This window comes from Myotis nattereri, assembly GCF_964212035.1.
Source record: "Myotis nattereri genome assembly, chromosome: 6".
Lineage (NCBI taxonomy): Eukaryota > Metazoa > Chordata > Mammalia > Chiroptera > Vespertilionidae > Myotis > Myotis nattereri.
In genome coordinates, this window is record NC_138081.1 from 79,276,237 (window position 1) to 79,290,204 (window position 13,968).

At 39.5% G+C, this 13,968-nt stretch overlaps 1 protein-coding gene across 1 annotated transcript in view; it reads right to left on the reverse strand.

Annotated features, from left to right (window-relative positions):
* Window positions 1–13,968, reverse strand: part of ENPP3 (ectonucleotide pyrophosphatase/phosphodiesterase 3) — an 85,623-nt gene that overhangs the window by 19,156 nt on the left and 52,499 nt on the right. Inside the window, exons 16-20 of the mRNA XM_081094050.1 lie at window positions 10,523–10,589; window positions 8,384–8,471; window positions 6,710–6,888; window positions 4,953–5,004; window positions 3,595–3,749 (exon numbers count right to left, since the gene is read on the reverse strand). Coding sequence (XP_080950176.1) covers window positions 3,595–3,749; window positions 4,953–5,004; window positions 6,710–6,888; window positions 8,384–8,471; window positions 10,523–10,589 — 541 coding nt within the window. The remainder of the gene's footprint in view (window positions 1–3,594; window positions 3,750–4,952; window positions 5,005–6,709; window positions 6,889–8,383; window positions 8,472–10,522; window positions 10,590–13,968) is intronic.

Consider the following 13,968-nt stretch of genomic DNA (forward strand, 5'->3'; position numbering starts at 1 on the left):
ATCTCAAAACATCCTTGTATGTAATTTTCTTGAGCCACAACATACTAACAGAGTAATTTCTGAATTAGAAAGCAGAAAATTGCTAGAATTCCATCCTGTCACATGTAGGGAGAAATACACAGCAGTTCTGTGGGATCAGTGAAAGGACAGGAACTTTTGGTAACAAAGAAGCTACTTTTAAAACAATAACAAAAGAGAATTGTACTAAACTCCCAGTCTGAGTCCACTTAAAACCTCTCCGCCCTTGGTTTCCGCCAAAACTCATAGAAATTTAGGAATGCAAGACAGCAGGGGAACGTATTAAAAACATGAACATTCCACATAATCCCTGATACCTGGACTTTTCAAAATAGAGAACTGAATATTAAGACTGCCCTTGAATATACTGCTCCTCTCAAAAACAGAAACAAATAGATACTATTTTAAGGAATAAATAACTTCATATTGTTATTTCTTAGTATGTTTCACAGTGTGCTGAAGAAAATCACAAGCAACTGAGCATGGTGCATATTAAGAAAGTGATGCTGCCCTTGTGGGGGACAAAGAAACTTTCCTTCACCTCTCTAGGTTCTTTCAGCTGGTCTAGTAATTAAATCTACATGAGATAGATTCACAAGAGAAAATAACCAAATTTAATTGCATCTTTATGGGAACCCCTCGTATATGAGAAGCTCAGAGCCAGAAAGGAAAAATGAGGTTATATATGGCATTCTGAGTTAAGGATGAGGTAAGGCACCTTGGGGCTCCAGAGAGGAAGGTCATTCGCAGGATGTTAAGAGCGGCTGTTCAGTAATTAGAAGTTTGCCCTGCTCTATAGGTAGGTCATAAAAAGTTCTGGTGATAACTCTTAATATGGACAAGGCCCCCAATTTAAGTTCTTTAAGGGAGAGCTAAAAGTTTCTCATGAGCTTGCAGGGTCCCTTTGCCTTCACATCAAAATAATTCACATGCCAACGTGGTCTATCTCGGGAAGGCCTGTCCTAAACCCCTTCACCATTAACCACACACATGGACTCAGGTAACTGTAAAATATTTGCCCACATTGGGAATCAACATCAGTGCTCTTCTACCACTGACCACAATTAAGCCATTGTCAGCAGCACAATTGGTGTTCAGAACACACAAAGCTCTAATTAGTAGTGGAAAGCCATGCTTATTTTCTCCAAAAATCTTGAATTGGAACAAGAGTAAATAAATCAGATACAACCAATCACTTCCCTTCCATAAAAGAAGTAGAACATCTGTACCCTTAGCAAGAATAGTAATGGGTTGAGGTTTGTCATCTGAATCCTTGGATTAAATTTTTTTCTTCCCTAACCGGTTTGGCTCAGTGGATAGAGCGTTGGCCTGCGGACTGAAGGGTCCCAGGTTCGATTCCAGTCAAGGGCATGTAACTAGGTTGCGGGCACATCCCCAGTAGGGGGCGTGCAAGAGGCAGCTGAATTGATGTTTCTCTCTCATCGATGTTTCTAACTCTGTATTCCTCTCCCTCTCCCTTCCTCTCTGTAAAAAATCAATAAAATATATATTTTTTAAAAAGTTAAAAATATGTAAACTTAAAGGATAAATAAAAAAATACTTTTTTCTATAAAAACAGTTTCCTGGTTATTTCCTTACCCTTCTGGTTAAAAGCACTGCTTTGTCTTTAAGCTTTTAAAAATACTGGTTGGGCCGAAACCGGTTTGGCTCGGTGGATAGAGCGTCGGCCTGCGGACTGAAAGGTCCCAGGTTCGATTCCGGTCAAGGGCATGTACCTGGGTTGCGGGCACATCCCCAGTGGGGGATGTGCAGGAGGCGGCTGATCGATGTTTCTCTCTCATCGATGTTTCTGACTCTCTGTCTCTCTCCTTTCCTCTCTGTAAAAAATCAATAAAATATATTAAAAAAAAAAATACTGGTTGGGATCAATTCATCCAATGCATTTATTCCTTAAGCATTTACTGGGTCAACTCCAATGTGTTGGGGGATATCCTATATAATAAAAGCCTAATACGCAAATCGACCGAACAGCGGAACAACCGGTGGAACGACCGGTCGCTATGACACGCATTGACCATGAGGGGGCAGATGCTCAATGCAAAAGCTTCCTCCAGCCTGCAGGGCCCAGGCCAGCCAAGGCAGGTGCCAGCAGGAGCCCCCTGATCACCCTACCAGTTGCCCAGCCGAGGGAGGCGACCAACAGCGGCGGCAAGGGGTGGGGCTGGCCAGTGAGTGGGTGGCGGTGGGGGGGGGGGGGAGCTGGCTGGCAAGCGGCGCCAGGCCGGCCAAGGCGGGTGCCAATAGAGGGCCCGCCCAATCGCCCTGCTGGTCGCCCCACAGATCGGCCCTGATCGCCAGCCAAGCCTAGGGACCCTACCTGTGCATAAATTTCGTGCACTGGGCCTCTAGTATTAAATAAAACTATCCCTGCTCTGAAGGATTGTTTCAACTGATTTTTGACAGACTTTGACTTTTGCTTTAATTTACATTTCTGATTGCTAATGAGGTTTACTTTTTTGTCTCATATCCTTTGCTCATTTATTAACTAAGATACTTATTCTCTTATTTATTGGTAGAAATTTATTAGCTATTCTAGAGCCTACTTATTATTCTGGATCCTCATCTTGTTTCTTATATGCAGTGCAAATATATTGTCCCCTTCATAACTTTGTCTTTTTGTAACACATTAATATAGTCAAATTAATCCATTTCCTTTGTATTTTGTTCTTTGCCCTAAGAACTCCTTCTCTATCTTAAGGTTATAAAGATATGCACAAAAGAAAATATAGATTTGCTGTTCACATTTAGGTCTATAAATCTAGCAGCAATTTAATTTTGTATATGGTGTGAGGTAGAGATCTAGTATTTTCTTTCTTGTGGTAGTAAAATGTCCCTGTCATTTATTGAAAATGAGTTTTCCAAATAGAGAAGAAGGAAGAGGGTTTAAAAAACTGGATTCTCAACCTTTCTGGAGAGATCTGAGAGAGAGAACACCTGTACATGTAACTCTAGTATGACATACTAGAATGTGGGATCCTTCAGGGAAGAATCACCTCTTATTCACACTGTGCTACTTGTAGTACACAGCAGATAGCAGATTATCTGTTAAATAATCAAATAAATACAAAGGCTTTTATAATCTAGTTACCATCCCTTCTAGGTACACCCACCATATACAGGGTGGGGAAAAGTAGGTTTATAGTCATGAGTATGCAAAACACAGTTTATTCTTATATTATTATTATTTGTTAATGATTGCATTATTTTCCAAACAAACAAATATAAACCTACTTTTTCCCCACCCTGTACTTAGAATACATGAAATGAATAGTGTGCCTCTGTACTTCCTGTTGCTTCTCTTTGAAATCTTTTCTACCTGCCTTACCAATTGGAAATTATAAACAATTTTTCCAGTCAAAGCACAATGTGTTCCTCTTTTGCACCCACACAGTACCTATAAATACCTTTAAACAATACCTGGGGCATTTTCTTACAAAACACAGGCCAGTGAAATCCCTTTGGGATCTCTACCAAAAATCAAAATTTAAGTCTTAAGATATTAGAGAACTACATATTTTTCCCAGCTTGTGTGGATCAAGGGACACAGGAACTCACAGGTTTGGGGATTGTATATGAGCTCCACATGGGCATTCGGGTAGCTTTTCCAAATCCACTGACATATTCCTTGTGATAAAGGAGACAGTGCTCCTTGTTCTTCTGCAGAACCTTGGGCCTCCCATATGGCAAGTTTAGTTTCTCTGTTGCTGTTACTAAAATAAAAACAACAAATAAAAATGTTTGTGAAATTAGCAAATGCTTCTTTCTATGCATAATAACTACCATTCTCAGATGACTTATTTATTATGTGCCAGGTACTCTGATAAATATTTTATATCTTTAACCTCTTTTTTGAAAATATTTTACATCTTTAACCTCTTTTTGAAAATGTTTTTATTGATTTTTAGAGAGAGAGGAAGGGAAAGGGATAGAGAGATAGAAACATTGATGAGAGAGAAATATTGATTGGCTGCCTCCTGCATGCCTGCTCCCTACTGGGGATCGAGTTTACAACCCAGGCATGTAATCTGACTGGGAATCAAACCAGTGACCTTTTGGTTCATGTGTCTATGCTCAACCACTGAGCCACACCAGCTGGGCTTTAATCTCTTTTAATATTTATAACAATCCTATGAGGATTATTATTCTATTCTACAGATAACAAAACTAAGATTTAGATATGTAATTTAGCCACGCAGCTAACAGCTCACAGGACATATTTAAAGAGATAAAACCTCAAAAGTACAAACTTTATGACAAAGAGGATCTACTTTAATAATTGTCATAGGAAAGATATTGGAATTGTATGATAGGTATATCCTAATATATTTAGTTTTACTTATTTGTTATTATAATCTAAAATTATATCAATTGTTGATATTTTAAAAACCTACGGGGTATTTGTGCTGTGGAATAACACTCAACAGGTTATAAGATTATCAAACAACCAGCATACTTACTGAACTCTTACTGTGTGCCAGGCACTATTCTAAGGGCACACATATATTAACTCATTTAATCTTCAAAACAACTCTATAAAGTAGGTATCTCCATTTTATAATTGATGAAACAGGCCTACAAGAACTCTTAAAAGATATTAGGTAATAATAACATTGCTCTAGGCCAGGCACTGTTCTAAATTCTTTCAATGGATTAACTCTTTTAATATAACTACATGAGGTGAATACCATTGTTATAGATGAGGAGATGGAGGCACAGCAAGGTTACATGATTTGGCCCAGGTTGCTACTGTTGTTAATAGTTCTGGGTTTGTTTGTTTTTCCTCTTTACATTGGCAATAAAATCTTTATGAACAAAAGTCCCTGTGAGCTTATTTTTGAAGGATTCCAAAAAGGTAATATTGTATTTTGTGAGGTCAAAATACCAAAGACTGAACATGTATTCTATTCACTTACCTGCATCTTGAGGGAGATTTAGCCTTTGATTCACCCATTCTACATCAGAATTCTGTAAGATAATGTGGTAGAGGGAAAAGTCAGTCAAGATAGTAACACATATTTTAGAAGGTAGTCAAAATTATTTCTGCAGTAATCACATGAATGCTTTACTATTGAACAAAGAAGCCAGACTAACTTGAATTTAAAGACTAATTCTGCCACTTAGAAATATAGTACTATTCCTTGGAATACTTTTGTGTGGGAGTTTGAGTAGCAAAGAGCTTTACAGAGAAGAACTTGGCCTTGCAGTTAGGTAGACCAAGCTTCTGTGACCTTGGATAATTTATCTAACTTCTCTGAGCCCTCTTTATCTTTAAAATGGGGACTGAAGTGTCTGCTTTGTAATGTTTTATGATTATTACTAGAGGCCTTGTGCACGAAATCATGCCCTGGAAGGGGGGGGGGGGGCAGAGATTCCCTCAACCTGGCCTGTGCTCTCTTGCAGTCTGGGAGTCCTCAGGGGATTTCCAACTGATGGGGAGCTGGCCTAAGTGATCAGTTGGAAATCCTTAGCACTGCGCTCGCCAGGTGTGAGCCCAGCTTTTGGCTGAGCGGTGCTCCCCCTGTGGGAGCACACTGACCACCAGGGGGCAGCTCCTGGGTTGAACGTCTGCACCCTGGAGGTCAATGCGCATCATAGCATCCGGTCATTCCACAGTTTGGTCAATTTGCATACTAGCCTTTTATTATATAGGATTATTTTAAGTGAAATTCCATTGAGGTTATCTGAAGTAGTAGGTAAGAAGCCCACACTTGTATTCTGATCTTAGCTGTGTGTTTGCTTTTTATTGGGAAGCTTGACTGGACTTTTGGCCCTTGAAGCCTCTTTTTATTGGTTATTTGTGTATTTATTTACTTATGTGGTGTAATGTTATTTTGAGGATTAGAGAATGTAAAGTCTTTGCTGACTCCTAGCTACAAACTCTTACCTGAGGCAGCAGGTGGTTTATTTAGCTCTACAACCACATTTTGAACTTTGCCCCTTGACATTCGTTTTAGCTTCATAGTCTCCTAATAACTGGGCTCCCACTCCATTCTGAAATCTTAGCCCCGCCCATGGGCTCTAATTCTCACAGATAGGCTTGATCCTTGCATTTTAACCTCCTGTACTGACTCTGAGCAGTTGGGGCTCCTTCCTTGAACTGGAATCTCCCTTTGCTGAAAGTCTCCTGGGATCTAAAGTTTTGCCCCTGAACTCAGCAAGTCACCCAGCCCACTAAAATGAAATTCCCAGTGCCGTTTGTCAGCCAGCCTCCAAGTACTGCCCGAAGGACAGCTCTCACTGTTACCTCCCATTTTGAATGCTAGGCGTTTGGCTGAGTAAACTCCACAGCACCTACCCCAGATTACCATCCCTGTGCCCTCCCTGCTCTTTCTGCTCTAAATAACCATCCAGGACCATCTGATTCTTACAATATAAGAAGAGAGATGATTTAGGAGGGAAATCAAGAGAGCTTCAAGATTCTACTGTTTTAAATGGTTAGGGACAGTTAGCTCACAAGAGAATTAACAGTTTCCAAATAGTGCTTTCCAGTTTACGAAGCAAATTCACGTACTTAATCTTGTGGTGTATCTCTCATTTCCAGATGAACCCATGTAGATTTATCTAGTCAATATCCGGGCTAGAACACAAACCTGGTTGACAGCTCCCTTCCCTGCTCATAGATTAGCTTGCCCCCTTTACATTCTTACAGATACATAAAGTTATTACTCACGTTTGGTAATGCTGCGCATGAACAATCAAGAGTGTCTGTGGGCAGTGGAACAGTAAAGCCACAAACTGACAACTTGGACACTTCTGCTGCATGGGATGGCTCATAAAAAGGCACCTTCAGAAGATGGTTTAAACTACCGTGGGTACCGTTGTTTGGTGCTGGCTGAATGTGTAGAAGATCTGTTTTGAAAAAGAAGTTCAAAGTAGGTTTAGGTGGGAAGGCAACAGCATCTGTGTGGGAGACGGAAGAACACAAGCATCCACTGTCCGCTTCCTTTAATAAATTCTGCTGTGATGCAGCCGCAAGCTGCATATGCCACTCGGTTTCCTGACTTTCGTCCCCCAGAGTTTCCGCCGCCTAGTCTTTCTAGAGAATAGGAACCGTTGCTGTGGATGGGCTGCGGGAACTTTCCGGAATGTTTCCGTTTCTCCAAAGAAAAGCATCACTGCTACAATGATCACTTTGTTCCTTATTTTGTGCTAGAAAACCAGGGTATGGTTTTCTAGCACAAAAATCTATACTTTTGGCAAAACAAGTTTAAAGAAGTTAAGTGATCTTCTAGTATGCTTACTTAATTATGTGAAAATTCTCTAAGGACAGGTACTTTTTAAAAGCTTTTAACTCTAATGTTCTCTAATTTTTTCCTATACAAGCAAAATACACAAATATTTTTACAAACATAGCTTTAACGTGGCTCCTGCTAAGAATGACCAAACAAATCTCTCCACAAGCTGGAAGCCCACCTGGTTCCCTCGGACCCTCCCCACACAGGGCCAGCAGCCCTGACCACACACTCAGCATGGGACCCAAAATTTAAATTGCTAAGGCAATGGCACATTATATTTAAATGGATATGCTTTGGTTTCTAAGTCATATTCAATTGCCATAGGCCTTGGTAAGATTAAGAATGGCATAGTGTCGCCCAGCCGGCGTGGCTCAGTGGTTGAGCATCTACCTATGAACCAGGAGGTCATGGTTTGATTCCCAGTCAGGGCACATGCCCCAATCACGGCTTCGTTCCCCAGTGTGGGATGTATGGGCAGCCGATCAATGATTCTCTCTCATCATTGATGTTTCTATTTCTCTTTCTCCCTTCCTCTCTGAAATCAATGAAAGTATATATATTTTTTAAAAAGAATGGCATTATGAGCATATTTATTTCTGAATTCTTAAAGCTAACTTATTGCCTTAACTACATAAATATTTTGTTAATACAATGACCTGAGGTAAGCATGTAATCAGGAATGTAGGTTAGATTCCCTAAAACTAATTATAAGTGTCTATCCAAATAGGACTTTCTTACTTTCCTTTTATGTCAGAAACATTCTCTCTGTAATTATAAGAAAATACTTATGTTTCTAAGTGTATTTTTCCTGCTTTGAAAAGTTAAAAGAGTCATTTTATTCATCTAAGTTTTATTCAATTTTCATCTAGTGCCTAACTAACAGGAAAGCTGGTCTCCTGAGATCTAATGTTTACCATTACAAGAAAAAAAAGAAAGAATTCACTCGTAGGATGAATAGCTCTGAATAATAAATAATTCTTCCTCATTTTTTCTCCTTTCTGTCTACATAATGCACAGCCTCCACCTCTGGGATTCAATTTAGCACTAATTTCAAAATACATTTAAATTATAGCCACATTTTTCTATTGAATTTATGTAGATGTACTTACCACACATTAGGTTATAGACTTCGATATTGTCAAATGGTTCAACTTCAGTCTTCTCTTTAAAACTGGGTCCATGTGCCAAAAAGATAGCCTAGGTGGCAATAATTCTATTATTACAAGATGCAATTTAAACTCAAAAACAGATGTTGGAAGTGACACAATTGTCTTTTTGTGATAGCTCTCCTGCTTGTATATACACCTCCATAAGTGTTTCTTTTCAGATTTAAAAATTACTTTTAGCCGAAACCGGTTTGGCTCAGTGGATAGAGCGTTGGCCTGTGGACTGAAAGGTCCCAGGTTCGATTCCGGTCAAGGGCATGTACCTGGGTTGTGGGCATATCCCCAGTAGGAGATGTGCAGGAGGCAGCTGATCGATGTTTCTCTCTCATCGATGTTTCTAACTCTCTATCTCTCTCCCTTCCTCTCTGTAAAATATCAATAAAATATATTTATAAAAAAATAAAAATTACTTTTATATCATTTCCACCTGGAAGTTGTGCCAACCCCAATAAAATATAATCCATACTGTGCAAACTTTTTCTAAAGCTACCTGTTTCCATAGCACCTCATATGTCAACAGACCAGGAGAATATAAGCTACATTGGACAACCAAAACCAGCCCAATTCTACAACATCTGGACAATATAAATTAGAAATTCATCATATGCCATTAGATACTCTTTTCATAGTCCTTTCCTATCATTGCTCAAATATGTTAATACTTGACAAAAATGTTGAAGTTTCTGAGGATTACATTTTTTTTGCACAACTTGTACTAACCCACTGATTTCTCAAATATCTATCCCTTTTATTTTTAGGGTGAAATGATCTATTTTTTTTGTTAAGTAATGTTAACTTCGTTATTTATAACAGACCTAATTGCTTTAGATTGCAAATAACTAGAATAAAAGTATCAAGCATATATGAACAATTATTTTCTGGTCACAGGAATATATATAATTTTCTAAGATAATCAGCAAAGAATTGGAAGTATAGATTTTTCTTGAATTAACTTATTTATCAAATGGTTCCCTAAATAATAGAGAAGCACTCTGTCTTCAGAGGTTTTAAAAAAATATTTACCAAAACATATAACTCATCATGACAATGTGAAGAGGCAGTATATTCATAAAGAGCCTAACACATTTTTCTCTATTTGGAAAGGAGTGTAGGAGTGTAGGAGTGTGTGTGTGTGTGTGTGTGTGTGTGTGTGTGTATTACAAATGGAACTAGATAAGACAATAGTTTACACACATCAAGTTTTACCTATGGGGGAATCCTGGCTACACTTACTCCTGGACTCCTCTGAGTAGTTTCTTTCCCGGGCTTCTAGAACACCACATGCTCCTGGTTTTCTTCCTTCCTCACTGATTCTACTTCCAGGCCTCTTGCTAGTAATTCTTTTTCTCTCAAGCTCTTCAAGTAAAAGTGTGTAGGGCTCAGTTCTTGGTCCTTCTCTCTGCCTACACTTAATCTCTGAGGATCTTATCTAGTCACATCTCTATACATAGTTTACATACCTAGAATTCACATTTTCATCTCTGGATAGACTTTCTCTTTAATAACCTACATAATATCTCCATTTAGATGTCTAAGGCATATTTTGAACTAAACATGTCCAACTGAACTCTCACCTCTTCTCCTCCAATCAGCTGCAGCCACGGTCTAACAGCCTTGCAATAGTCTATGAAGGCCCTCCCGCCCCCAACACATCAGACTCATTCCCACCTAACCGCCTTTGCACTGCACTTTCCACTGCCTGGGACACCTGTCCCCTGAAAGTTTATTTCTTTCTTTCACCTTTTTAAAGTCTCTGTTCAAGTGTCAACTCAATAAATCTTATCTTATCCACCTTATTTTCAGCTGCATATTGCCCCCATGGCATCATGAAACACCTCCAATTTTAACCTACTCTGCTTTATATTTTATTTCCAGTAGCACTTATCCCCTAACATACCAAATCATATATTCCTTTATTATGCCAATTATCTAGAAAGAAAGCTTTTGAGGGCAGGGATCTTCGTCTGTTTTGGTTTTGTTTACAGAGGTAGTCAGGAGTCCTGAACATTGGCTATCACAAAGTAGGTGCTCAATTAATATTTGTGACCAAAAACAAAAACAAACGAACAGACAGCAAGTTACCTCCATGGCCTTAAACTTATTGTCAAAACCATGATTGCCTCCTCCACAGGATGAACTTGATTTACTCCTATAAAGAAATAATATTATTAACACTCTGATAATGTATTGATATGATCTTATTGCAAACTTGGCTTCAGTAGATTTTTATGTAGCTTCTGCATTTATATGAGTAAATTTTTCTGTCAACAACAGCATAAATATAGTTTTTTTTATGCTCAAATTCATAACCCCAGAGGAACAAACAGAATAATAGAAGAGAAGGAAGGAGAATTCCAGGGTCTACAAAAAGAAGTCAAAAGCATTTGCCCCTTTAACATTGACAAAGGATAATAAAAAAGGGTTAAAAATAAGAATTTGTCTTCATACTTACCTGTACATTAACACATTAATACCTGTGTTATTAAGAATAGTTTTATTAATATGTTACTTTGTTTTAGAAATACATTTTTGGAACTGGAAAAAATCTTTTTTTTTTTTTTAATCCTCACCCAAGGATATTTTTTCATAAATATTTAGAGAGTGGACCAGAGAGGAAAAGACAGAGAAATATTGATGTGAGAGAAACACATCGATTGGTTGCCTCCTGCATGTGCCCTAACCAGGGTCAGGGCCGGGGAGGAGCCTGAAATGGAGGTACGTGCCCTTGACCAGAACTGAACCCGGGACCCTTCGGTCTACAGGCTGACGCTCTATCCAGTGACCAAACCAGCTAGGGCTGGAAAAAATATTGAACCACTTCAAAACTACAACTAAAAGACAAAACAGACATCATCCAGAACCACAGGAAAGCTGGCTGAGTGGAAATTCTACAACTAGAAGGAAAGAGAAAAGCACACTGAGTCTCAGAGGATATGTGGAAGTAAAGTGCAGAGGTATGGAGGCACACACAGAAAGGGCTGGCAACGGAGGACACCAGTGTCTTTTTCAATTGGGAGGGAGTCTCACGCTCCCGACTGCTCTGAACTCCAGTTCCAGGCAAGCCTCTGGAGACCCAGAATCATATGGGGAGAAACTGAACTCGAGGGCGGCTTTCTCTCAGAGGTGCTTGCAGCGATTACTGCGGGATACTGAGACGGGACACTGAGACCCGGGGGCCTCTTAGGGCAGGGCTGAGGATCAGCCATAGCCTTTTGCTATACCCTATTGATTCCCTGAGACCCTGCCCCACCCAAGCTGCTAGCAGAGACTTTTGCATATGAATGGACTGGCTCTTTCAGATCTAAAATTACCTAACAAACTGCAGCTGGGTCAGAGAGACTCAGAACATCCAAAAGAAGGCCCAAGGCCCCACAGCAGCTTGCATTGCTTCACAGCTTGCATGGGCCTCATCTGGGCACCTCCAAAACAAAACAAGGAAGAGGAATCTGCAGATCTCTCTGCAGTTCCTGCTGGGTAGTCTCAGGCAGAGGCTAAATTAGCACCTCCTTAGAGATCCAAGAGCCAGTGTACCCAGTGGTCAGAGTGGGACCATCCAGGTTACAACTCCTCGGATACATAAGGGACACACTCAGGGGGCAGACTTAGTGAGCACCAAAGCCCCACTGAAGCAAGTCTTGCCCCATAAGGGTGTCTTCAGCACAGAAGTTCTCCCACTGTAGACACAGCTGATTCTCACAGCCAATTGGCCTGGAGGTCAATTCCTCCCAGTTATACCAACAACAATCAAGGCTTAACTACAACAAGACTATGCACAAAGCCCACAAAGGGGTGCACCAAGAGTGTCCACCTCAGGTAATTGGGGAGGCTGAGCCACTGGGCCCTATAGGACACCTAGCACACAAAGCCACTCTATCAACACAGGGAAGCATAAAAAATGCAGAGACAAAGAAACAGATCACAAATGACAGAAATGGAGGAAAGCAAATGACTGGATATAGAGTTCAAAACTATGGCTATAAGGTTTTTCAAGAATTTTCTAGAAACCACCAATAAATTTAGTGAGACCCTCAAGGATATGAAAAAGGACCAACTAGAAATTAAGCATACACTGACTGAAATAAAGAATAATATACAGAGATCCAACAGCAGACAAGAGGATTCCAAGAATCAAGTCAAAGATTTGAAATATGAAGAAGCAAAAAACACCCAACCGGAAAAGAAAAAAGAATCCAAAAATATGAAGATAGTGTAAGGAGCTTCTGGGACAACTTCAAGCGTACCAACATCCAAATTATAGGGGTGCCAGAAGAAGAGAGAGAGCAAGATATTGAAAACCTATTTGACGAAATAATGACAGAAAACTTCCCCTACCTGGTGAAAGAAATAGACTTACAAGTCCAGGAAGTGCAGAGAACCCCAAACAAAAGGAATCCAAAGAGGACCACACCAAGACACATCATAATTAAAATGCCAAGAGCAAAAGACAAAGAGAGAATCCTAAAAGCAGCGAGAGAAAGAAAATCAGTTACCTACAAGGGAGTACCCATACGACTGTCAGCTGATTTCTCAACAGAAACTTTGCAGGCCAGAAGGGAGTGGCAACAAATATTCAAAGTGATGAATGCCAAGAACCTACAACCAAGATTACTTTATCCAGCAAGTAATTGAAGGTCAGATAAAGAGCTTCACAGATAAGAAAAAGCTAAAGGAGTTCATCACCACCAAACCAGGATTATATGAAATGCTGAAAGGTATCCTTAAAAAGAGGAAGAAGAAGAAAAAGGTAAAGATACAAATTATGAACAACAAATACGCATCTATCAACAAGTGAGTCTAAAATCAAGTGAATAAATAATCTGATGAACAGAGTAAACTGGTGAATATAATAGAATCAGGGGCACAGAAAGGGAGTGGACTGACAATTCTTGGGGGGTAATGGGGTGTGGGGGTGTGGGAAGAGACTGGACAAAAATCGTACACCTATGGATGAGGATAGTGGGGGCGGTAAGGGCAGAGGGTCGGGTGGGAACTGGGTGGAGGGGAGCTATGGGGGGAAAAAGAGGAACAACTGTAATAATCTGAATAATAAAGATTTATTTAAAAAATATTGATTCCTATTTTGTGGCAGAGATGTTTAAGAAAATAATATAAAAATATGAGTAAAGAATACTCAAGGCAAGTTAATTATAACACTTGGTAAGGACAAGCCAATATATTTTGTAAATTCAGAATTTATTTTTAACTTTTGGGATTTTCTTCCATAAACTATTGCTCTATTACTTGAATGACTATTCAAATTCAATTTGTTTCTTTGCCTAATTTTTTATATTTTAATCTTTGAATTGAGCAGTATCAGTAATTTTATTTAAGTTAGTATTTATATTGAAAATGATATAGCAATCAATGAACATCGATTTTTTTTTAAGCAACAATTTTTTGCTGGTTCAAATTAGAACTCTAAAGGGGAGGGCGGGTGAAAGAAATACTTAAAAGATTTCTCTCATAGCCCTAGCTGGTTTGGCTCAGTGGATAGAGTGATGGCTTGCGGACTGAAGGGTCCTGGGTTT